Here is a 26,692-nt window from a genome sequence, read left to right on the forward strand (position 1 = left end):
AGTGCTCAGATAATTGACATTTTCACAACATCATGTGGGCTTTGGTTAGAATATATTTATGATACTATTGGCAACCAACTTTGGCTAGGTCGGGGGTGGGTGATGTCTGTACATTTCTGTATCAGCCTGAGGCCTGGCACAGTATTATGAGTTAGTCCTCAATACATATTTGTTGAATGAATGAATGAAGGAATGAATCTAGAAATAGTCATCAATTAAGGGATACCCAGTCTGAGCTTCTATGAGACTAACTCTATCAAAAAAAGCAAATTTGTGGAAAGGAAGAGTCGGAACATCAGAAAATTGATTAACCCCTCTCCAATTTGCCTAGACTATTGCAATAGTCTGCTGGTTGGTCTCTCTGCTTCAAACCCCTCTCAGCTTGCACTTAGCTGCCAAAGCGATCTCCCCAAACCACGTTCCCCTGCCCCTACTAAATAAACTCCAGTGATTCCCAGTCATGACCAGGATCAAATAGAAAATTCTCTGTCCTTCAGAACCTCGTCTTTTCCTGTCTTTCCAGTCTTCTTCCACCTTCCACCCCTCTATGTACTTCACGATCTGGTGACTCTTTGCCAATCCTCGAACCCACCATTCTTTCCCAAAATCTGGGGATTTTCTTTGGTTGTCTCCCATTAGCTCTCTCTCCCTCTTCATCAAGACCTCCTGAATTCTCTCAAGGGTCAGCTAAAATCCCACCTTCTATGAGAATCCTGGCCTAGTCCCTTCCAATGCTGATGCTGTCTCTCTCTCTCTCTCTCTCTCTCTCTCTCTCTCTCTCTCTCTCTCAGATCACCTGCAATGTGCCTTGGATAGATCTTACATGCAGAGTCATTTGCATGTTGTCTCTCCCCATTTGACTGGCAGCTCTCTGAAAGTAGAACAAAACCAAGTCATTCCAGCCAGTTTGCCTCAGTTTTCTCAACTGTAAAATGAGTGGAGAAGGAAATGGCAAACCATGTCAATATCTCTGCCAAGAAAACCCCAAGAGGGTCATGAAGAGAGACATGACTGAAAAACAGCTGAACAACAACAGATTTGTACGGAGCTTCCAGGAAAACGAAGAAGCATTTATTTAATAACTACTACATACCTGGCCAGGGATAGATACCATTAAAGGCAGAAACAGTCCTTAACCTCAAGAAATTTACATTCTAATGAACAGACAACATATCAATAGGAAAAGGAAATGGAATGAGAATAAACATTTATCTGGCACCTGGGAGGCAGGCACTGTGCCAAGAGCTTTTTCAAAATCTTACCTCATTAGGTTATCACAACAACCTGTGAGGTAGGTGTTATTATTACCCCCACTTTATAGCTGAGACATTGAGGCAGACAAAGGTAAAGTGACTCGCCTAGGGTCACACAGTAGCAAGTAGGTGAGGCCAGATTTGAACAACCCAGGTGTTCCTGACTCTAGGCCTAGCTCTCTACTCACTGGGTCACGTCTCCCTCACTTGGGATTTTTGATTTTTGGAACCAAAGTGTAAAAATTGTGACTAGGGAATTTCATCTTTTTTAGTCCAGTGTGTTAATCTGTCAGAATTCTCTTCAGATTTCAACTTTGTCACACATCTGATGTGTGTGTGTGTGTATGTGTGTGTGTTGGCCCTCTTAGCTCTGTAGAAGTTCTAAAAGCGATGTGTGCTATCTTGGCCTACAGCCAAGCCACTGATAAAACTATTCACCAGCCCAGATTTCCCAGGTAGTGTAGCACACACCTGCGGGGTTCAGAACAAATTGTTAAAAAAACAATTCTTTTGAGTCCAGTCATTCAAGTAGTTTCAAAACCATCTAAGTGGATTACTACCTAATCCACATCTCTCCATATCTGCTACTAGAACCTCATGAGATCCTTTATCAAATACTTTGCTAAAAAGCCCAGTAAACTGCATTCACCACACTCCCCTGAGGTGTTAGTTAAGGAATCCTGCCAAAGAAGGAAATGAGGTTAGCCAGGCAGGAACGATTCTGGATGAAACCTCTCAGGCCCTTCAAAATCATTGTTTTCTTTACTAGATGTTCAGTAACTCTTTAACAATCCATTCTAGGATTTTGCCACAAAAAAAAAAAATAAAAATCTCAAGCTCACAGACCTGTAGTTTAACCAACTCTGGTCTCTTTTTTTTTTTTTGAAAATTGGGGCAGTAACTTTCTCCGGGCCCATGGTACCTATCCCATCTTCCACAGTCTTGAAAATATCACTAATAGTGGCTTAGCATTTAATGTTCTCCCACTCTTTCATCCTCTGGGCCTGGTGACTTAAACTCATCAAGAATTGTTAGGGGTTCTCTTATTATTTCCTTACTTTAGGTACCAATTCCCTTTTAGTCATTTTTGTTTTAGGATTTCTTTCTTTCTTTGAGGCAATTAGGGTTAAGTGACTTACTCAGGGTCTCACACAGCTAGTAAGTATGTGAGGCCATATTGTTTTGGCATTTCCAGCACAAGGATCATTCCCCTTGGCAGAGAAGATGGGAGCAAGGAATTAACCAGCATTGTTTTCTCTCTGTAGTCACTTATCATGGTCCCATTTATTCCAAGCAGCTGTCCTGTCCCAACTTTGATCCTTTCCTTTCTAAAAACGTTGCTTAGAAATGGAGTTGTTCAGACTGGCCATTATGACCAGAAAGGACAATGATTAAAGTTGGAAGGGATGTGAGAAATCTGGGACACTAATACATTGTGGGTGGAGCTGTGAACTCATCCAACCTTTCTGTTCTTCATTCTTTTTTTGTTTTTTAAGGTTTTTGCTAGGCAATGGGGTTAAGTGGCTTGCCCAAGGCCACACAGCTAGGTAATTATTAAGTGTCTGAGGCTGGATTTGAACTCAGGTACTCCTGACTCCAGGGCCGGTGCTCTATCTACAGCACCACCTAGCCTCCCCTCATCCAACCTTTCTGGAGCGCAATTTGGAATTATGACCAAAGGGCAACAACAAAAACGAGCATACCCTTTGATCCAGCAATACCACTACTGGGTCTATACCCTGAAGAAATTATGAAAAAGGGTAAAAACATCACTTGTACAAAAATATTCATGGCAGCCCTGTTTGTGGTGGCAAAGAATTGGAAATTAAGTCAATATCCTTCAATTGGGGAATGGCTTAGCAAACTGTGGTATATGTATGTCATGGATCATTACTGTTCTATTAGAAACCAGGAGGGATGGGAATTCAGGGAAGCCTGGAGGGATTTGCATGAACTGATGCTGAGTGAGATGAGCAGAACCAGAAACAAACTGTACACCCTAACAGCAACATGGGGGTGATGAGCAACCTTGATGGACTCACTCATTCCATCAGTGCAACAATCAGGGACAATTTGGGGCTGTCTGCAATGGAGAATACCATCTGTATCCAGAGAAAGCATTGTGCAGTTTGCACAAAGACCAAAGACTATTACTTTCAATTTAGAAAAAAAAAAAACCCGTTACCTTATTATGTAATTTTGCTATCTCTTATACTTTCTTTTTCTTCCTTAAGGATATGATTTCTCTCTCATCACATTCAATTTAGATCAATGTATGCCATGGAAACAATGTAAAGACTAACAGACTGCCTTCTGTGGTGGGGTGGGAGGAGGGAAGCAAATATAGGGGAAAAATTGTAAAACTCCAAATAAATAAAATCTTTCAAAAAAAAAAAAAGAAAGAAATGGAGTTGTTGAGCTTAGCTTGGACACTCCTAACCCTATTTTTACAAACCTATACTCATCCTGTGTTACTCAGACTTACCTCTATCTCTTTTAAAAACCAGGTTGGTTAGGGGCAGCAAGAGTCAGGAGGACAGGAGTCCAAATCCATCCTCAGGCATTTAATAGTTACTAACTGTGTGACTGTGGGCAAGTCACTTAAATCCACTCCCCCACAAAAACCAAAACCCCCGGACTAAACAAAAAACTAGGTTTCATGGAGAACAAATTTCAAAAGATTCTGAAGAAAGATACACAGGATCTCATGGAATTTTACAGATAAATTCAGTCCATGGAAGTTGGGGAACTTTTTTTTTGGCAAGACAATGGGGTTAAATGACTTGCCCAAATTCACACAGTGGAGTAATTCTTAAGTGTCTGAAGCTGGATTTGAACTTGGGTCCTCCTGACTCCATGGCCAATGCTCTATCCCCTGCAGCACCTAGCTGCCTCAGTTGGCAAACACTTAAAGGGAATTCTGACAATACCTTTTAATAAGAAGAAAATAATGAGATTTGTCTGGAGAGACAAGATGTGCCTGCCCAGAGAATTGACTAACCAATGCCCAACTTTCCTTTCCATTCCCTCTCCCTCAGAATTTCTTCCCATAAGTGTACCTTAACATACAATACTTCTTTACCCATTCCCTGACTCCCCTTTTACCTTTTACCTATCTTGTTTCTTCTGAATGATGTTCTGAAAGAGCTGGTTTAGTAACTCAGCACTTTTAAATGAAAGATAAAGCAAGACTGCTATCTCAGCCTACTATCTTATTGATTTCCATCTCTATCTGACAGCTGGAAATCTCAAAGTGGATATCCAGTAGACCTCTTAAACTCAATATGTCTAAAACAAAACTCATTATGTTTTCCCCTAAACCCTCACCCCCTCCTACCTTCTCCATGACTATAATGAGGCTGATGACTTAGCACAGGCCCCCCTCAGTCAAAGCCAATTCACGTGCATGTCATGGTAACACCTCTCTGATGTCATAGTCTTCTTCAAGAATGAAGAACAAACAACAACAGCAACAAGAGGGTAAGGGCCATAGTCTGGGTCCAGCCCGGTTCCTTACTAGCTCTCACCAAATCCAATCTCATATTATCTTGTCATTTCCAGCTTTGTAACACCTCTCATATACACTCCCTTCTCTTCTCTTCTCTTCTCTTCTCTTCTCTTCTCTTCTCTTCTCTTCTCTTCTCTTCTCTTCTCTTCTCTTCTCTTCTCTTCTCTTCTCTTCTCTTCTCTTCTCTTCTCTTCTCTTCTCTTCTCTTCTCTGATGTTGCCACCAATCTGGTTCAGGCCTTCATCATCCCATGTCTGGACCATTGCAATGGCCAGCTGGGCAGTCTCTTCTGCCTCAAGTCTCTCCTCCCCACTTCAGTCCATCCTCTATTCAGCTGTCAAAATAATCTTCTTAAAGCATAGGACTGACCAAATCATTCTTCTCCCATCCCCATACAACTCTGGTGGGCTCTCCATTAATTTTTTTTTTAGTTTTTTTTGCAAGGCAATGAGGTTAAGTGACTTGCCCAAGGTCACATAGCTAGGTAATTATTAAGTGTCTGAGGTCAGATTTGAACTCAGGTCCTCCTGACTCCAGGGCTGGTACTCTATCCACTGTGCCACCTAGCTGCCCCGCTCTCCATTATTTTTAGTATTTATTATAAAATCCTTTGTTTGGTATTCAAAGCCCTCCATAATCTGGCTCCATTCTATCTTTCCAGTCTTCTTATGCCTTATCTCCTCCCTCTGATCTAGGGATGCTGGTCACATTGATGTCCCTTGCAAATGGCATTTTGTTTTGGGTCTCTGGACATTTTCCCTGGCTGTCCCCCAAGCTCATTGTTAGAAACCATTCTAAGGAAGCACAGCTGAATCCCCCGAGCCAGAGAATGCCAAAGTTAACTGCTAAGAAGAATATCCATTTCTTCCTATTTTAGTCAGAGTGATAGAAACTAGGGCAATGAAAGGTCCTGAGTTCCTTCTTCAGCCACAGAGGTGTCAAAGCGTCACAGGTGAAGAACCTCAGTGGTTGGGGACATTTGTTTATGTTACACTAGCCAGACTGGAATCTAGGGTCTAGATTTGCTCTGAAATGGAGAGAGCCAGGGGAGAGGAGAGAGGAGAGATCTTTTTTGGAAATGAAGTTCATGTCAAAACCAATGAGAAAAACACAAATTTCTTTTAAAGTGATTATTAAGAAAAAGGGAGAACAGTGGAGGGAGGAAGGGAGGAAGGAAGGAAGAAGAGAGAAAGGAAGGAAGGGAAAAGGAATAAAAGAAGGAAGGAGGAAAGCAAGGGAAAGAAAAGGAAAGAAAAAGAAACAAAGGGGAAAAAAGAAAAAAAAGTAAAGGGAAAGAAAAAAAGGAGACACGAAGGAAGGACATAAGGAAGGAGAGAAGTAAGCCATTTTTTAATGAAACATACCTGGAAGTCGTAAGCCGAATAGGGCGGCAGATGGGGCGTACTATGGTAGTAAGTATTGTACGATGCTATCTGAGGCCGTGAGTAGTAAGAAACCCTCGGATGGGCACTTTCCACCGAACAGTTCATTGCTGGAATTGTAGGAGTCTGTTTAAAAAACAACAAACAAATGATTCATAAACTGTCCTTATTCAAAGTTGAATGGACTAGGTAATGGTTTTGTTTTCTAAAAACCATGTAGATGAGGGGCACCATGGTATATATGCCTGGGAGTTTGGGTATCTGGGTGCAAATTCTTAGCCACTAGCTTGTGGGGAAACCTTGGATGCCCGGTTTATCCAGAGGAGGAAGGAAAGGGTTAGATTAGATGGTTTGCTGATTCTTTAAAGCCCAGTTCTTTTTGAAAAAAGTTGATAAAGGCAATAAAAAGAATGCTCTGTGGGAATAAACAAAAGTCCTGTTATTGGTTTTTCCTGTCTGGCATTATCATTTAATACTCTTGGCTATTTCTAACTTGAGATGAGTTCTTTTCATTTTATACTGATTGACTGCCCCCTCTTTGACTCCCTTCTTAGCAGCGAGATCTACCTTTAAAAACAGTATCCTTCTGCCTTGGGTCAAGGTTTTTCTTAACCAAAATTTATCAGTGTCCTTGGTTTTTCTTATTTTCAGTACAGTGATTCAAGTGAGTCAAGTCCTTCCTTAGTGGCCATGACTGTTATATCTTGTAATCAGGGGATCATGGCACTTAGAACTGGAAGCAGTTATATTGAAGTCTGATAGTTAAAAAATCAATGTGACCATGTGCACCTCAGAAATGCTAGAAATCGAAATCTTGATTTATTGCTTTGTTAATTGTCTAGATCTGAGAAAGCAATAGAGAAAACATTAATAATGTAGATTAAATACAAAAATGTGGCCTGCATACATTTTTTTTCACCTGGACAGTCAGTTGTTAAACATTTACTAGCACACTCCTGGCTGGAAGGGACCTTAATGATGATCTAAAATGAGGAGATTGGATTAGGTGATCCACAGCATCTCTCATAGCCCTAAATTCTACTCCCCACTTGTCTCCTGTTGATAGATACCTAGATCCAGAGCTAGAAGAGAACTTCAAATCCATCTAGTCCAATTCCCCCATTTTACAGAAAAGGAAACTGAGATCCAGGAAGGGGAAGTGATTTACTTGCCCAAGACCACACAGGTAGTAACTGTCAGAAGTGGAACTGAAACTCACTTCCTCTAATTCCAGAACTAAGGTTTTTCCTATTGTACCATAATACTCCATCCAAAGGGATCTCATCAAGTCATTTATTTCTAAGTTCTCTCCTAAAGTTCCACCACATTGTTTTAAAAAATTCTTTTTTTTTAGGTTTTTGCAAGGCAAATGGGGTTAAGTGGCTTACCCAAGGCCACACAGCTAGGTAATTATTAAATGTCTGAGACCGGATTTGAACCCAGGTACTCTTGAATCCAGGGCCGGTGCTTTATTCCACTACACCACCTAGCCACCCCCTAAAAAATTCTTTTGATAGGTGTAATTCAAAATAATTGGCTTTGGCTTCCTTTGTATTTTATTTGATGCCTTTAAAACCATGATCCTGAGAAGGGCTTCCCCAGATTGCCTAGGGGATCCAAGACCCCCCCAAAAAGGTAAAAAAAAAATCCTGATGCTAGGACATTATGACTTCCTATGTGCAAAGGAATGAATATGAAGGTTTTCATGTTTTTTACCACCTGACCCCTCTCTACCTTAACAGTCATCATTGAGGATCAAATGACATATCTGTAAAGGTCTTAACATAATGCTTGGGGTCGAAGAGACATTTAATAAATGCCTATCACTTACCCCCTTCATTATCTTGTGCTTTATTCCTCTTTCCATTCTTCTCTGATCAAGCTACAGTGGCCATCCCCCATGCCTCGAATGTACTTCTGCATCACACTGCCCTACTCTAAGATCCAGGTAAGGTATGAATCTTTACTTCCTGTGCTTTGGCCAGTTCTATCTTCTACCCTGCCTTGCCTTCAAGGTCACCTTCCACCTACTCTGGATAAATCTTGTATGGACACAGTTATTCCTATGTTGGCTCCCAAAGTAGAATGGAAACTCCTCAAGGGCTGGGTCATGCTTTTGCCTTTCTTTGTATCCTCAGGAATTAGCACAGTGACTGGAACCCAGTAAGCACTTATTAATGATTGTAGATGGACATCTAATTGCAGGCACATCAGGTCAAGAGAGGGAGAGTATATCAACCCTTATATAAGGCTGGCCCATCCACACTTTGAACTAATCATGGGTACTCACTAAGAGAAATTCATGGCCTTATTAAAGAGGAAGCCTAGTATAATAAATAGTAACAGAAGGACTGATGGAGTCTAAGGTTCTGGATTTGAGTTTAACCCTTGACACTGGGCTTAAGATTAACATCACATTATCTCTCTGAGACTCAGTTTCCTGCTTGGTAAAGATTGCAGTCAGGACCTGATAGACTCCAAGATCCTTTCTAGTTCTAAATTTAGGCTCCTATGACTAGGGAGAAGGTCTCTAAGATTCCATCTCACTTCAAAAGGTAGAATCCTCTGACTAACAGGAGCCCTGCAGCTCCCCCTCAATGGAAATACATCAATGAATTCTATCTATTCCTCTGCTCTCCCCTCTCCTTTACTCTCTTGGTCTCTAAGAGGGAACTTTTCCAAAGAGTCAAATCTTTTCAAGACTCCTTCACCTGCATAAACATAGATAATTAAAATTTTCTCTCCTCTCTTTTTGCTCCTTTAAAGTGGACACAAAGAGATTTCCTCTCAGCATCCTTTTGGTTTTCCAGAAAATGAAAGAAGGAGGAGGTATAGGTGCAAAAATGGGGGATTCATCTGCTTTAGAGGCAGCAGCAGGTGGTAGGCACAAGTCCATTAACACTAACCCATCACTAACGTCCTACCCAAACATGCCTGGGCCTTGGGAGAGCAGAGGGCGTGTGAGTCAAGGAAAGTCTCATTAACTACCTCCCCTTCCCCTACTCCCCACAGTTCTCAGAGACCTGCAATTTCTTTCTCAGAGGACCAAGCTCTCTAGTATCCCAGCTGGGAAGTCTGAGAATATGCAGCTCCAGGGAGAGGGGATCATTCAAAGCCAGGGACAAATGACACATGAATGAGGCTGGTTTGTATGAGGATCAGGGCACCAATGGCCTGGGGTGGGGGAAGGCGGGAGGCATCCAAGATGGAAAAAAGACCCAGATAAGCTGGGTCTGCCCTGCCAGTCTGCCAAAGGTCTGCTTTTCACTAATAAAAAGTAACCTTTTCTGGACAAACTCTGGGGCAAAACTAGGGAGGAAATCTCAATGAAATTCAAGGGACCAATATTTCTAGTCACTAATGAATTTTGGAAATGAGGCTATTGCATCGGAGAAAAATATAGATCATATTAACAATATGATAATTAGTGTGCAAAGGGGAGACAGAAGGGTCACCCCACCACTCTCCCCTCTAGCATTTAGGACAGCAGACACTGTATGTTGTGACCATGGGAAATATGCTACAACTTCTCAGCAGAGAAAGTGTCAACTTGCACTGGTGGAGGGAGTTTCCTCACCTGAGAAATCACAGGGCTATCAGATTTGATACCACTCTGCTACTTAGCACACAATAATTAATAAAAGCTCATCCATCCATCCATCCGTCCATCAATCCATTAGGACATATAGCTTAGGCCCTGAAGATGGACAGTCATCCGGGCTCAGTAGTGTGAACAGGCAGAATTATGGGCTGAACTGCTTTTGAAAACGGACCCTAAGAAACTCCCCAAGACAAAGACCTAACTAATTTCAACAGAAATTTTCTTCCCAGGAGTGCTGAATGATGTTGATTCTTGGAATATCAGCACCTCAGAAGAATCAAAGTTGTATATGCTCCAAAGTGTAATGGAAAGACACATGTGGCAAATTGGTTAACAAAAAGGTGGCCAGATGGACTGAAGAAATGAACCAAGTCAGGTGATTGAGAGGAAGCAAAATGAATGCCAGGAAAGACCAATAAGCCCCCAGTTCCTTGTCACAGACAGAGTACTGCCAGGGATTGACCAGTTTAGCTCAAAATGGCAGATCTCAAGGACTCTTATAAACTAGAGCATCTCCAGAGGAAGGCAACCAAAAGAGGCCCTCAAATGTGCCTTCTGAGGAGCATGCAAGGACTAAATGAATGGAGGAATAATTAATAGAATGAATGAATGACAAAGCATTTTTAAATGCTTCCTAAATTCACAGGAAGCATTTGTCCCAAGTGCTGGAAATAGAAGTACAAAAAAGGAGAGACAGCTCCTGCCCTCAGGAAGCTTGCATTTTAAGAGAAGGAGATAATTCACATTTGACCATTAGTTCTTAATCTTTTTTATGTCATGGAAGGAGGAAGGTAGCATGTGTTAGAGAAGTCAAGCATCCCTATTCCCAGATCACTTATCTTTCTTGAATACTCTAATGGATATATCCCGGGCAGACTAGTATCCTAACTGAGGTCAGGATTTTTAAGATGATACCAGACTGTATCTGTGTATGTATCTGCATCTCTCTTTCTCTGTCTCTTTTTCTTTGTCCCTGCTCCAGAACTCCCCCTTCTTTCCTTACCATATCTTTAAAGCTTCCAAGGATAGCTGCAGTGATGATTCCCAAGAAGAGTCCTACTATATTTAAGATGGTGGCTGACCACAGCAGGTGGTAGAGGTGGATGATATCCTGGCAGCTGCTGACATCGATGTATTCGTAATAGCCTCCAGAGATCTCAACTCGGCTGGATGGGGAAAAGAGGAAGACGCACACACACAGCCATCAATTTCCAGGAGTACCCCAGCATGTCCTATTAGGCATGGGGAATCGAATGGCCCAATGGATAAAAAGCACAGAGGGATGTCCTGGAAATAAAAGCATTTTGGAAAAAGACACTATATCAATCCAAGGTATGGTTTGTGTTATGAGAGGCAGTATGGTGTAGTAAATGAAGAGCTAGCATTAGAGTGAGAGAAGCCCTGGGTTCGAGTCCCACTTCTGACCCTTACTGGCTATGATATCCTAGGCAAGGCACCTCCCTTCTTCTCCCTCACTTGTTTCACTTAACAAATGACTTATAAATGCAAGACATGCCCAGGCTGTCCAAAGGGCAAGAGCTAGAGTAGATGCTCTCTGGAGGTCCTTGGATCTATGAGTCTACAAATCCAAGGGGTCAGTCTGTCTACCTAGGCGAGGCCAAATTAGCTGAGAGTTTAAGCACGAAAATGAATGATGACATTGGCAGCCCATGATCCTTTGAATGAAAAGCAGCATGGTGGAGCAGAGAGAGACCTGGCCTGGGAGATTAGAAGACCTGCATTCAAATCCCAACTCAATTACTAGCTGTATGACATTGGGCAAGTCACTTATCCTCTCCAGGCCTCAGTTTCCTCAACTGCAAAATGAGGAGGTTAGAAGAGATGATGTCTAAGGGTCCCTTCCAGTTCTAAGTCTATGATGTCATGAACCTAAATGCTGCATATTGAGATGAATATTGCTGATAGGTCCTACTTGAAAACAAATCAGACTTGATAATCCAATTATGTAGGATATATTTATTACTCTGTTTACTCAAGGAACCTCATGGTCCCTTTAACTAGTAAGTTTCCTAGTACAAACTACATATGCCTCAAAGAGAACAAAATATGATGTATGAACATTTTTTCAGATGCGTGAACAAAAATTAATAAACTGGAGGACACTTGTCTATGGGATTTAGATGAAACCCACCAATGGATGGGTCTGAGTGACAAAAGGGGCAAGGATAGATGCAGAGGAGTCCATAAAAAAGAGAGAGTGAAGGAGCTGATTGACTTCAGACAAGTCCCTTTTGTGTCTCGTGCCTCAGTTTCCCCTTCTGTAAAATGAAGCATTAGATGACTTCTGAGGTCACTTCCAGGTCTATTTCTAGAATCCTATATGAAACCATGGGCAGGTCACTCCCTCTCCTTAGATCTTAGTTTTCTCCTCTGTAAAACGAGGGAGTTGAAACATATAATTACTAAGGTCGCTTCTAGCTCTGAACGTTATAACCCTCCTGATTTCATTTACTTGCTTTGTATATGCACCCCCAGGGCCTAGCACAGTGCCTTTAAAATAATGGGTGACCGAATTAATGGCTAAATAATAATGGATGAATGAATGAATATTGAGTAAATTTGATGGTTCTAGTTCCTGATGCAACAACATCAGTCTCTAAATCAGCCTTGCTTTATGTGAATGAGTGTGCCTACTGTCTATGGACTTGAGTGTGCTGGTGCTCCAGAGGGACCGAGGGAGTAGAGAAAGCTGCATGGCTAACATACATACGATAATCAGAGAGCAAGGAACAGTGTCTGGAACCAAACATCAAATGAAGCAATCCAGATCAGAGTATAGGGCAAAGGACACTGGATAGAAGTCACGTACTCAATTGGGGCCTCAGTTTTTCCATCTGGAAAATGAGGGAGATGGACTAGATTGGAGTTGTCAAACACTTGGCTAGTCCTACCAGGCCCCAGGTCTACCTAAAGCAGGTTAAAATGCAATTGTGTGATATTAAACAAAATAAATAAAAATACAATGAAACATAGATGATGTTAATTTGTGTTTTTTTTAAATGCCACCTACTGACATTCTTAGAAATGCTGCTTTCTGCTTAAGTTGGATACCACTGGGTTGGGGCAGCTAGGTGGCACTGCAGTGGATAGGCATGGAGTCAGGGAGACTCCTCTTCCTGAGTTCCAATCTGGCCTCATAACACTTACCAGCTGTGTGACTCTGGGCATGTCAATTAATTCTGTTTATCTCAGTTTCTCTTCTGTAAATTGAACTGGAGAAAGAAATGGCAAACCAGTATCTTTGTCAAGAAATGGGCTCATGGGGGCAGCTAGGTGGCGTAGTGGATAAAGAACGGGACTTGGAGTCAGGAGCACCTGGGTTCAAATCCTGCCTCAGACACTTAATCATTACCTAGCCGTGTGGCCTTGGGCAAGCCACTTAACTCCATCTGCCTTGCAAAAACCTAAAAAAAAAAGAAAAGAAAAGAAATGGGCTCATGAAGAGTAGGCCACAACTGGAAAACAACTAAATAACAGTAACAACCACCACTGGGCCAGATGACATGGAAGATACCTTTTTTACCTCTAGCTTGAGGATGTGCTAGTATTTGGGAATTCAGTTCAGAAATTATCTTAATGCTCCAGTTTTATAGGGGTTGGGATAGGGGCTGATCTGTGGATTTTACTAGAAGAGGGAACTACTTCCAGGAGAGGAAATTCCCTTCACTAATACAAGCCAGCACATCCTCTGTAAGCACTGAGAGGTCAAATGATTTGCTCAGAGTCATGCAGTCATTATGTGTCAGAAGTGGGCCTTGGAGCAGGGCTTTTTCTGGCTTTGAGATGCTTTTCTATCTGCTAATGCTGTGTTGTACCATTCTCTAAAAGGAGTTCAGATTCTGTTTCATATGATTTACTATGTGGAGGGTGTTTTGCTTTTTAACATTTGGGGGTGGGGTTTGATAGTTGAATCAAAGTGATCAGAGGGGTTTGGTGTCTTACAAAGAACACTTTGTTTTTTCCTGGATCAATTTGCTGATCCATTTTTAAAAAATAAAATATTCCTTCAGAATGGTAGCTGCATCTGCCCCTGCTCTCAGTTCCCATGGGTAGCAACCTCATTGCCTAGACTCTTACAATAACCTCCTGAAACAGTCTCTCCCTTTTGTAATCCACCCTTGCCTGCACTCAACTGCTGCTTTAACACTCTGATGCATTTGTGTGTTCCTACCTCTGAATATTCTCTTCACTGATTGGTCCATTCATGCATGTATTCATCTCTCTGTGTCTTCTTCAAAAAGGATTCAAAGAGTATGATCTAATGGCTAGGGAACTGGACCTGGGGGCAAAATAGGCTGAGGTTCAAATACTTCAGATATTTTACTTTCTAGCTATGTGACTGGATAAGTTACTTCCCTCCCTGGGCCTCAAGTATTCTCCTCTGAAAAATGAGAGGGTTGGTCTGAGTGACCTGGGAGGTCCTTCTCAGCTCTCAATCCAGGGTCTTCTGAGTCTAGGAGAAGGATGCCTTCCTGTGGTTCTGCTGCCATTCTTAGAAATGGTGGTTTCTACACCACTGGAGTACACTGGCGTACACAGTATACTGGAGCACCAACGAACCCTTTGGCTGTCTACCTGTCATTCCAAATACCCCACAACCCACTTCCCTCAGTAGTCTTCACCAATCTTATTACATTTCTTACATGCCAGTTCAACATGCTTCACCCTACTTACATCTACTGTGTATTTTACTATTGCTTTGTAATCTTCCTAAAATAGTTTTCCCTTATTTAATGGCTCCACAGTGCCCAAGAGCTCAATTTCAAACTCCTTCTCCTGGTATTTAAAAAATTTTCCAATCTGGTTCCAACCCAGTTCTCCATCTTTACTTCTCACTCCTCACCAATAAAAACTCTCCTCTGGCCTGGTTGGGCTTCTCACTGGCTCTTGGCCATATGATGCCCATTTCCAACTCAAAACCTTTGCTCATGTTCTTTCCTTTTCCACCTCCCTGTTCTATCCTTCTCAGCTAAACTCTGTCCTCTCCAACAATGTATACTTCCCTGACCACTTCTGGTACAATCTGCACCACCCTAAAGATCTTCCCTTGTATTTTGATTAACGGGCTCAGATTTATGTATCCTTTCTCCTCAACTGGAGGCAGAAACTGTGTGTTTGTGTGTATGTGTGTGTGTGTGTGTATCTGGCATGTAATAGGCATTAAATCTTTGGAGAATGAATGGTGTTCAGACCCATAGGATTATAGGATCACTGATTTAGAGCCGGAAGGGTCCTTCGATGTTATTATTAAGCTCAAGTCCCTCAATTTAGAGATGAGAAAACTGAGGCAGACAGAGGATAAGTGATTTGCCTGAGGTCACATAGCTACTAAGTGAGGCAGGATTCAAATTTAAAACTTCTTGACTCCAAGTCCAGTGCTCTGTCTGCCATACTATATTGCCAATGACAATAATAACAATAATCTATATTTTATTATGTGTAGTAATGCCTAATATTTCTATAACATTTTCAGGTTTATAAAGTTCTTCACAATTATATGAGTCATTTGATTCTGATGATATCTGTGAGTTAGATGATATTATTATCTCCATTTTACAGATGGGGAAACTGAGACTGAGAGAGATTAAGCAATTTGCCCAGGGTTGCACAACTGGTAACTGTCACAGGCCAGATTTGAACTAAGGCCTCCCTGACTCCAAAAGGTACCCATTCTATGAGTACCCTGTCTCCCTGTTCTTTGCGCTCAACTTCTGAGTCCAATCTTGGGAAAATTAATCAATATCTCTATATTAGTGTCTAATTTATAAAGGCCTGGAATAGGGCTGTATTAATAAAGGGTTGCAAAAGCTGTTTGAGCCTCTATTGGATCTATCAAGTGAAAAGCTTGGACTAGACATCTTTCAAGCTTCTTCCAAGTCTGGGGTTCTACAGTTCTAAAGCAGGACATGATGCCGGCTCTTTCTAAAAGGCATCATGGCATAGTAGAAAGAGTATTGGCTTTGAACTTAGGAAAGCTGGGGTTGAAAATCTGTCTTCTAACTTGCTAACTCTGTCTTTGGACAAATTATTCATATCCTCTTGATTTAAGTTTCCTTGTGTCTAAAATGAGAGGGTTAGACTAAATGGCTTCAGAGGTCCTCTATGGTTCTAGGTCCAGGAGCCTACCACTTTTCCTTTCTGAATCTCAGTTCCCCCTCTGTAAAATAAGAAAGTTGGAGTTGATGGCCTCCAAGGTCCTCCCAGTTCTATATCTCTTCTCCTCTGATTCTGTGACACTCTGATCACACAGTCCCGTGTCCCACTGACTTCGGTGAATTTCGGCGGGCAGAGAGCGGTGGAAATTGTTTCCATAGCACCATCCATACAAATGACTACCTGGTCGTTTTTCTTCCGACATTTTTCTTCTTGGCCTTCTTTCCAGGAAATGTGCTGGGGGAGCTGGCAATTGATTAAAAATAGGTGAGGAAGACATATACGCATGCATTAGGTAAAATCATGGTCCCTCGCCCCTGGGGGCTTGTCATCGGCTATATTTAGTCCTTGTGGTCAGGTTTGAATTTTAGTTGGCCTGAAAAATCCTTGGTACTGGACAGCGGCTGTTCCACAGAGATGTTTTCCTTCTATTATGGGATTACTGCTTCCTGACTCTTAGGCATTGAACAGACTGCAGACTCCCCACAGAACAGCTGAGACTAATCTCTAAGTGACCTTGTCCTTGGAAGGGGCCTCCAAACCGGAAAGCAGATCCTTACCTTCGTGAAAGTGAAAGGATAACCATTTGGCACATACAGTCTGCTAATCTCATTATGAAAGTATCTTGAGATTGACAGTGGTCAACCTTTCCAAACTCCTTGCCCAACATGACATTCCTACCAAGTCTAATCAAAATTTCCCTTGGTATAGTGAGAAGGGTGTCAGAGGACCTGAGTTTAAATCCTAGTTCCAACCCTTCTTACCTGTATGGCCTAGGACAAGTCCCTTCCCCTTCCTGGGTCATAGTTTCCTCTTCTATAAAATGAAGGGTTTGGAGTAGAGGGCATTTGAGGGTTCTTCCTATTATAAATCTCGACCCCAGGTATAGAACACTTATGAGTGCCCTCTTTCTAGTCTTAAATTCTGTAATGCTATATTTTACTTGAAGCAAAACTGATGCTATGGAAATACCAACAGACTCAAAAGATGATGACATCCATTTTTGAGAAAGGGTAGCTTGGTGAATTGACTGTTGGACATGGAGTCATGAAGACCCTTGCTGCCTCAGGGATGTACTAAATGTGTGACCATGGGCAAGTCAATTCACCTCTCTCAGTCTCAATTTCAGTTGTTGTACTTGTAAAGCCCTTTGCAAGTAATAAAATACTCTCTCAATAGTAGGACTTTTTTGAATCACACCCATGATTTCATTGGGCAAGGAAGTCCCACTGAGGTAATTCCTTCCACCCATGAACAATAAGCATCCATTCTGCATCTTATAGTCTGAGAGAGTTGGTGGGGGCACTGAGAGGTGCAATGATTTGCCCAAAGTCAAACAGCTAACAGGTTTCAAGGGCAGGATTTAAACACAAGTCTTCCTAACTCAAGGTTAGCTCTGTCACAAAATAGTAACTCATATAAGTGAGGGTCCAGAGACTGAGCATTGGTCAGTCAGGCAAAACCACTGAGTCTTTCCTCACTTAAGGTGAATCTCTGTCTAGACAGGGTTGTGGGAGGGCAAAACCTAGAGGCAGTCCAGTGATTTGGGGTTCTGAAGGGCTCAAAGGCCACCTATGTGAGTTGGAGCTAGAGATAAGTGCTGTGGGCTCCCCACAAGGCTCTGAATTCAGACTGCAGAGCAGTGGCATCAAGGATGTTGACAGCCAGACCCAGCCATTCCCAAGTTGGGGATTAGGACTGCAGGTGGGTACATCCAAAGATACCAAGGCACAAACTACCCAAGTACCACTAGCAAAGTACCAGGGACCAATCTACTTTGAATCATTTTGTGGTCATTTAATTGTGTGTTATTGTAACCATTCTAGAGAATGTAAGCACCTTGAAGGTGGAAATGATTTTGATTTTGTATTCACATCTATCTATCCCCAATATCTGGCTTAGCACCCTGCATATTGATTAGTAGGTGTCTAATAAATGCTGACAGAATTGAAAACTTTGCTTTGAGTTACCTGTGTGTGCATTATACTGTGCAGTTGGGATGGGCACCCCTCAGCAGTGCCTGGCACCTAGTAGGAGCTTAATGAATGTTTCACCTGTATTCAGTCCTCAGCTGTGGCTGGCACATAGCAGGAGTTTAATCAATGCTGATGGATTAACCAAGATATGTCCTAGATTAGGATGCTTATGGTATATGTCTGTAGATCTTTCAAGCATACCCGATACACTTTATAAGGATAGCAAATTTCTTACTAGGGGAACATGGGGAGACCAGCAAGAGGAACTTTTCATTTTTCACTTGATTTGCTATGTTGTTTGCTTGAATGTCTTTTGTTTTCAACTGATGCAGGGGGAAAAAAGAATGAGAAAGCTGTTAAGATGCCATGAGGCTAAGTGCATTAATGGTCAAGAAAACTGTGATGCTAGGACCTTCTGAGCAAGAAATGTAGGATCCTTTGGCAAAGCTGAGCAGAATTCTATATATGTGTGTGTGTGTGTGTGTGTGTGTGTGTGTGTGTGTGTATGAGCAGAAGACAGGAAAACGTGAGAAAATAAAAAACAAAGAATGCTTATACATCTGGCCAAAAGAAAACAAAAGGGCCAGCTATGGTGACTTCAGCAACAAAGGTGAAAACAGGTGAGGATGGCAAAAATATTTTCAATGGTCAGTACTTAATAACATCACAAAAATGAAATTGATTATATTTCAATAGACCAGAAATGACTGACTAGGGTGTGGAAGTCATTTCTCAGGCAGACATCTATATAGATAGAGCACTGATCAGAATCGATACAGATCTAGAAGACAGAGTAGAAGTAAGAAAAAGGACAACGTACAATTAAAACAACTCCAACCTGACCTCTTTAAATGTGTGATTAATGCTAAAATGTGATATGGATAGATGAAAAGCTATCAGCACCATTATTATTTTTTGTATTAAAAATTCAACTGTGTAAATCAGTTGCCAGAAGAAAGAGACCTCAAAGGGCTTGAAGTCCATCCTAGTCAACAGAGTGATGTGGCAGCCAAGGGGAATGTTGGTTTGGAATATAAACTCATTTACAAAATCTTATAGAAAAAGATGAAAGAAGATTATGAGCAGTATCACCTCATAAAAAAAGAAAAAAAGTAGAATCAATTTAAAGAAATATTGGCCAAGAGACCCCACCCACTCCCTAAACTAAGCAATGTCAACCTGGGGGCATTTAAAGATGAAGTTGAAAGACAACTAAGGGAAGAAATCTGTAAAATAGATATATTTTACCCCTCCTAAGCTAAGCAAAGTCAACCTGGGGGCATTTAAGGATGAAGCTGAAGGACAACAAAGGGAAGAAATCTGAAATAATTTTATTTTCAACACGTTCTTTTTATCATTAAGAAATGGAATCATCATACTTATACTCTAACTTCATAGTTTTTTGACCTACGGAGGAGATAGGAATGACATTTAAGAGAACCAAGATGGGAAACCGCTGGATCAGAACAAGTATTTACAGAGGAGGTCTGTATGAGGTCAGAAATGCAGTAAGAGATCAGTTCTCAAGGTATCTGAGAGAGATGAAGATAATAAAAGCCTGGAAAAAATCTCTGGCTTTATTACTGCCCCAGAAAAGGTAACTGAGAGAATATAAATAATGACCAACCTACACTACATATGCCTAGTTTCCCATCTACATAAATATTTTATAAGACTCATCTTCATACACATGGACAGCAGGCAACCTAGAAGGGAAAAGGCAGGTTTCTATGAATGATATTTCATAGAATACCACCTCTTTACCATCATGCAATGGAAGACATAAAGAAAATAAGATCCCACTGTGCTTACTGCTTGAAGACTTTAAAAAAAGCATTTGACTTGATGGTGAAAATATGATTTTAAAGACTGTTTTACAACAAGGGGTCTTTTATGCATCAAAATTATATGAGATATACTATGAAATATATAATCCTAGCTCTTCTGATCATTAATAAGAGGAGAGGCAGAAAACAGAGAGCTGGATCTTCAGCCAAGGTGTGTCTCACTGTCATGGGAGGCATCTAATATAACATCCAAGATAAAGGGGGATTCCCTAGAGAGGTGGTGAGTGAGGCCCTCCAGGCACTTATTTGCATTTGCCATGTTGACTGCACCAAGCCCTGGAAGACCACAGAACCTTCTGGATAAGATCAGGAGCATAGAAAAGAATCTGATTTGATGAGATACCCAGGAAAAACCAAGTGAACAAAGGTTGCCAATTTGTCCAGACTATCATATGCAGCTTTAAGGAAAACATATTGAGCCTCATTCTGTGTATGTGTGTGTGTGTGTATGTGATGCACACATATGCCTGTCACATATATACACAGATCTCAGAATATGAGTGAGAGAAGATGAAGATTGACCCTGTCTCATTTTCTTATTGAGTTTATTTATAATTGATTTTGTACTACAACTGCTTAACAATGTCCTACCAATATTAAGTCATGGTTCTTTGTGTCTGTTTAGTTCAGAGTTCAGCTGGCCTATAATGGGTTAAATGTAAAACTACATCTATCCTTGCCTCAAGGAATTTTGCTTACATCTGGAAATGTGTGTGAACAGAAAGGGAATTTGGGGCTGATACCTTTCCACCAACAAGTTATCCTTCAAGGATATCAGGTTTGCTGGCCAAAAGTCTGGGCCACTACCTCACACCTGAACTCAAACAAAGAGGACTTCTTAGTCTCATGAGAAAAGAAGGGGGGTCATCAATGACCCTCATTACCAAATTTCCAACCAATCATGTTGTTTCCTGTGCCTCAGCTCTGTAACCAATCATGTTGCTCCCAATTCTATGATGTCATCTACCCTATTCTGTTCTTTGTTTAGTACTCCCCAAAACCCATATAAGAGGAACTGTCCTTCTGCTCAGGGTCTTTGGCATGAATGGAGGCAATTCATTGACTCATTTCTTGACAGGGAGCATACCCTGGCTAATAAATATTATCTTGCTTGGAGATCTGCCTCAGTTTAAGTTTTTGTTGAAATTTAATTGTGAAAATATTTTTGTATGTATCTATGTGTACACACACACACACACACACACACACACACACACACAAATATACATACACTTTGGGATGGAACTGCAAATGGACAATGAACTGACCCAAAATTTAATAGGAAGATGAAAAATAGTAGGACTGCCTTTGGGAGAAGTGCTCCAAGCTTCTCCCAGAAACAAAAGCACATCTTTTTTAATACCAATTTCCTTCAGTGTTGCTGTAATATAGCTGTGGGACACGGAACCTCATGATCTTTGAAGAACTGAACGTGAGCATTTCCCCAAAAGCAATGAAATCCCAAGGCAAACTGTGAGTATGAGATTGTAACAGATGAGGAATTGGGAAAAGGGGAAAAACAAAGTCATTATTTGAGTGAAAAAGAAGATGGGCTGGTCATACTAACTGATAGATGCTCTATGCTTCATTCTTGTCAAGAGAAAGCAAGGAAGGCTTCCAGAATACCAAGAGTATCCCATGTGGACTTCTGGGAGAACAGGGACAAGAATGTCACAGTCTGGGCTGACATGGAAGAGTGGAAGTCTGCTTTGCTGGAGGGAAGACCCTCATCAGGGAGATCACGAGTCCAGTTCAAGTATTTGAGAAAATCGTAAAGCAGATTTACAGCTAACTCTCAGTTGACTATGTTCAGAAAGGGTAGGGACAATGTAAGAAATGGAAAACCCAGGAATCCCTAAACCTCATCTCCAAATTAATGAAAGAGATTGCTTTTAAGAAAGTAGAGGCACTGACTGGGAAGGATTCCCCCTCCTACTCCCAGGCTGAATTCAGAGAGGAGCTAATGGATAAGAACACAGAACAGCCAAAGTCCAAAATCTGAATGAGCAACTTTTAAGAGAAAGAGGCAAGAGCTAACCTAAAGATGGGTAAGAAGTATCCTGGAGATGAAATACGAACAAGATTAATCACAGAGATTCAACTGTAGCATTTCCAGGTCCACATGTGACATTTTCTAGAACAATCTACAGTCTACACTAATGACTTCTTTTCTTCTTCATGTCTCCTTTTCCACACTCAGTTGAAGCATCATTTTTTAGAGGAAGCCCTTTTTAGTGTCTACCCTGCCCCACCCTCCTGAATGCTCATTCCCTTCCTCCCAACCTATCTGATATTTAATGACATTTGTAATTATAAAATTCAGATTTATTCTAAATATACTTTGATATGTATTTGTTTCCCCCCCCACAAGAACATAGGCTCCATGAGAGTAGGAAGTGTTTCATCTTTGGTTTTTCTATCACCAGCACCCAGGATAATGGTGGCACAGAAGCAGGTGTCTAACAAATATTTTGTTGATTGCATAATATCTCCTCTGGCTTTCCAAATATAATTGTCACTTTTTGAGAGTGCACAGCCTGCCATATTCTACTGATGTGTTATAATCTTTTATGCCCACTTTGCCTGCAAACCATTGGAGGGGCAGGCCCAATGTTGAGGCTCAATTTAGATTTGAAATCAGGAAAAGTTTTCTAATAATTCAAATGCCCCAATGATTGATGGGTTCTCTCTCTCTCTCTCTCTCTCTCTCTCTCTCTCTCTCTCTCTCTCTCTCGATCTCCAAGCAGAGACTACATGATCCCTTCTCAGGGATGTTTCCATGGAGATTCCTGTTATGGGTGGGTTGGGCCAGACAGCCTGTGGAGCCCCTTCCAATTTTCCAGTTGGCACCTGATTGGTGCTTATGAGCTTCATCCGTGCTCAGTGATCCACTATCCACTATGGCCACATTCCGCCCCCAGGACAGTGCCTGGCACAGGCTGGGTGAATGGGGTTGGACATCCCTGCCTTCCGGAGACACCCTGCTCCTCCTCCCTTCCTGCCCTGCCCCGCACTCAGTACTTACTTGCCACAGTTGTAGAGGTCACAGCAGAAACAGGTGTTGCCCCGAATTCTGGATTTGCAATTGCCCTGGTTTGCCCGAAGGCAGTTCACCTAAAGGGCAAGAGGAGTAGTTTAGGCAAGAGAGGGGTGGAGGGAGAAACGAGCCTGGGACTGGAAGGAGCATTCATGAGGATGGAGGCCGTTAGTAAGGATTTCTTGCAAGCACACAACTCAGAAATGAAAAGTGTGGGGCTGGGCGGGGAGTTAGATGTCTGTGAATGGAGCTGGAAGAGGCTGGGAAACGGATTTGGATGGTTAGGTTTATGTCCATTCTCAAACTGGAGGGAGGATTTGAATCAGCAGGGAAATGGAAAGTGTGAGGCCTCCTGGCCTCCTCTCTGAGAAGCCTGAACAGCAACCCCTGTGCCCCTACCTCACATGCTTAAGAGACGAGGAGAGACAGAAGGAGACAGCAGCATTCATAAGGGAGAACAGGAGGGAGAGAGCAGGACGAGGAAGATGAGGGAGGTACAGGGAAGCCAAAAAACCCTGCCATGCCATGCCACCAGGACTTTTGGTACTCTTTATTCTGCCAGCGTGCAAATGCTGTCCTTCATGAACCGAGATGGTGCCACTGATCCACCATCCCAAGGGGATGCCCTCAGGATTGGGTTTCCAGGGCTAGGAAATGCCTTGTCCCTGAATCATGCACACTCTCACCTCATCCCTCTTGTGGCCAGGTGGCTTCACATACCTGGGAAGTAATTGGCTGGGGCCAGGGGCACAACCTGGCTCTGGAACAGAGTGAAGCTATATAGGCCACATGGGGACAGAAAGCCTGGCCTTGGCTCCTTGGCCCACTGAGAGCTAGCTGCAGATTCTCCCCAAAAGACCAGCTCTAGTCCTGTGGGAAGGAAGGGGTTGGGGGGGGGAATTTGGGGAGGGGGTAGGATGGCCTTTCCAGGAAGCCACCTACTCTTACCTCCTCAGCCTCCTTCTGGGATGTCTTGGAGTAGTAGTGACAACGGTTCGCATAAAGAGGTTTGAGATCCTGAGAAAAACAGAATAAAGGTAAAGGTGTTGGATGTTTGGGAAGCAAACAAGGGAGCTTTATTTAGCAGCAAGAAGACACACACACAGACACACACACACAGACACACACAGACACACACACACACAGACACACACACACACAGACACACAGACACACACACACACACACACACACACACACACACACACACACACACACACACTGAGTGGGACAGGAAGAGGAGGGTCAAATGAGAAGAAGGTGGTTATTTTCAGGAAGCAGCGACCAAGTTCCTATGAAGGTGAAATGTTCCTCACACTTGCGGGGACCCCAGAACCTTGAGTAAACTGTTTCCTCCATGGGTCATCCCAAAGGCGCGCTGAACACGGCCAGCTTTTAACTTGGATTTTGCTTTGCTCTTGGATCTCTTCTCACTCCCTAACAATAGCTAGCATTTCCCATATATTATCATTTGATTCTCCGAACAGCCCTGTCAGGTGTGCCCTAATATTAGCCTCATTTTACAGAGAAGGAATCTGATGGAGAGAAATCAAATGATTTTGTCAGGGTTTTGCAGCTAAGTTTCAGTAAAGATTTGAACTCAGGCCTTCTCAACTCCATTATTCACTGTACCACCACCTAGATGAGTCAGGGGATAGAGGTAAATGTGACAGAGACAGGAAGTGGCCAGTTCATGCTTGTAGGAAGAAGAGGTGTGACTAAGGCTATGGAGTGTTAATGGCCAGAGGGTGGATGGATTTGTCTTTAGTGAGGGAAAGGACAGGAGAAGGGAAGCTGCTCTCCTGAAGTATCTGAACAAGTTCTGTGATCTAGGACACATTGCCTGAAGCAGAGCCCAGAAACCAGAGAGCTGCTGGTTTCAACGGTTCCACCTTTGACACCACTCCTGTAGGGTCCCTGAGAATGGTTTCCAATGACAAGGTGAACAAAGCAGTTCTGGTCAAAGCCACTTGCTGGCTCCTTAGGACAAATCAGATTCCTACTTATACCTTCTCCTGTGCTGGCTTCTCAGTCCTTCAGAAGAGCACTCTTGACATAAGAGTACTCTATCTTGAATTTATAATGAACAGGCACATGCCAAGCCCTGAGTTATAGGAACAGTTTGGCAGTGTGAATCTGTTGTTGGTACTGGTAAGGGTAGCTCACTCTGCTCTATCACCAGTAATTTACCTAAAACATTTGTGAATCAATCAGAGGTATAAAACACTTAGCAAACCTTAAAGCCCCATGGGAAGGTTCATCATTCTTCTTCTTCTTCATGAAACGTGTTTTAAAGTCATGGGAAATTAGGTGTGCAGGAACCTACCCAGCAGGGCTGGCCTTCCTAGAGGATCCTAGGGGACCCCCTGTCTAGAACTGACAGAGACCCCAAAGGCCATCTAATCAAATTTATTTCCTCCTCTGGAAAATGTGGGAGCTAGACTAGACAGCCTTGGGGCCCCATTATAGAAGGCCTCCTTGGTGAGTAGGGAGATGGTGTGAGTTATCCAGCGGTCAATTTTGACTATAGAAGAGGGGTGGTGAACTAGGGGGGGCCAAAGATTAGAGAAGGGAGGAGGATAATGAAAGAACTGAAATGGCTAACTGTTGGGTTGAAGAGGGAGGAATCCAAAGTCAGAGCAGAGGTAGTAGCTCTGTGAATGGTGGAGGGATTAAAAATGTTGGTGTGGGTTTAGGAATACTGAAGCAATAGGGAGAAATGGAATGGTAGGAGGTTAGGGTCAGTTGGAGGAAGTCAGAATTTCTAATTAGGGAAGTGGAACCCTTTTGGGTAAGGGTTAGATCTAGGGTGTAACTCAAGGGGTGGATGAAATGTGCTGAAGGAGTGGTTTATGGGACTTAAGAAAATGAGAGAGAAGGGAATTGAGCCAGAAGTGACATAAATATTCAAATTCCCTAGTATAAGGGAAGGAGAGGCAGAGGATGAGCAAAGTGTTGAACTCCTAGAGAAAGGAGGAAGAATAACCACTATAGCCACCAGAATTTTGATTGGAATGGAAATTTTGACTTGAGTAAACTTCAAAAAAAGTTTGTTGAGTGAAGGAGGCAAAGATAATGAGTTTAGAAGAAAGGATGGAGCTCAAGGAGTTTTCAAATTCTCCTTCCTGGACCAAGCTAAAAGGGGATGTGCACTGGAGTCAGCTGAAACTGGCTCTCAAGAGCTGATCATTACATTTTCACTGTGAGTCTTTATATCTCAGAAAGTGGCAAATGCTAAAAATCAAGGTCTTATTTGTTGTTTTTTGATTATCTAGACTTAAGAAAGTGATGGCAAAAATGCTAATAATGCAAATTAGACTTAAAAGTGTGCCATACACAATTTTTTGGGGGGAGAGAGCCATTTGTTAAACATTTCCCAGACAGAATACCCCAGGGTGTAAGAGAAGGTATAGCCAGCACCGGAGAAGAAAGGCAAGGATTCAGTGTCATCAGAGTAGAGCCAGGGCTTGGTGAGGGCTAAGAAATGAAGTTCAAGGTGAAGGCAGTTTACTCTAAAAGAGGGCAAAGGATGGGTAGAATTGGATTAGAACAAAAATGGGATCAGGTTAAGTGGGGATAGGAATGAGAGAAGATGGGGGGTAGGGGACAGTTTTTTCCTCAGTGGAATGATAAATTATTACAGGGATGGGGAAAAAGTTCAAACTATAGGGGAAACAGTGGGTGGCAGATGGAGAGAAGCTAAAGCTAGTTCACAATCCAGAGGGTATTTATTCTTGAGACAGCTTCAGTTCAAGCTAGACTTTGAAAACCACAAAACACCCTTTTGGTGATGGTAAAAAATGACTCCTTGGGTTTGACTGGGGTTCAGCCTGCTCTGGGTTTTGGTTTCTGGGGTAATCTAGAAAGGTATTAGGGGTTTTTCCAGGCAATTCTTCTGCCAGTGGAGATGGACA

The 26,692-nt window shown here is 42.2% G+C and overlaps 1 protein-coding gene across 2 annotated transcripts in view; it reads right to left on the reverse strand.

The window, feature by feature from the left end:
• The window catches only part of TMEM255A (transmembrane protein 255A), an 88,699-nt gene that overhangs the window by 16,431 nt on the left and 45,576 nt on the right, over positions 1 to 26,692 (reverse strand). The window contains exons 5-9 of one of the 2 annotated variants that reach the window (XM_074208324.1): positions 23,727 to 23,795; positions 22,767 to 22,855; positions 16,102 to 16,164; positions 10,748 to 10,910; positions 6,126 to 6,269 (exon numbers count right to left, since the gene is read on the reverse strand). In XM_074208324.1, coding sequence (XP_074064425.1) covers positions 6,126 to 6,269; positions 10,748 to 10,910; positions 16,102 to 16,164; positions 22,767 to 22,855; positions 23,727 to 23,795 — 528 coding nt within the window. The remainder of the gene's footprint in view (positions 1 to 6,125; positions 6,270 to 10,747; positions 10,911 to 16,101; positions 16,165 to 22,766; positions 22,856 to 23,726; positions 23,796 to 26,692) is intronic. The other variant, XM_074208325.1, reaches the window with a different exon arrangement.

The sequence above is a fragment of the Macrotis lagotis genome, chromosome X (assembly GCF_037893015.1).
Source record: "Macrotis lagotis isolate mMagLag1 chromosome X, bilby.v1.9.chrom.fasta, whole genome shotgun sequence".
NCBI classification, from domain to species: Eukaryota; Metazoa; Chordata; class Mammalia; order Peramelemorphia; family Peramelidae; genus Macrotis; species Macrotis lagotis.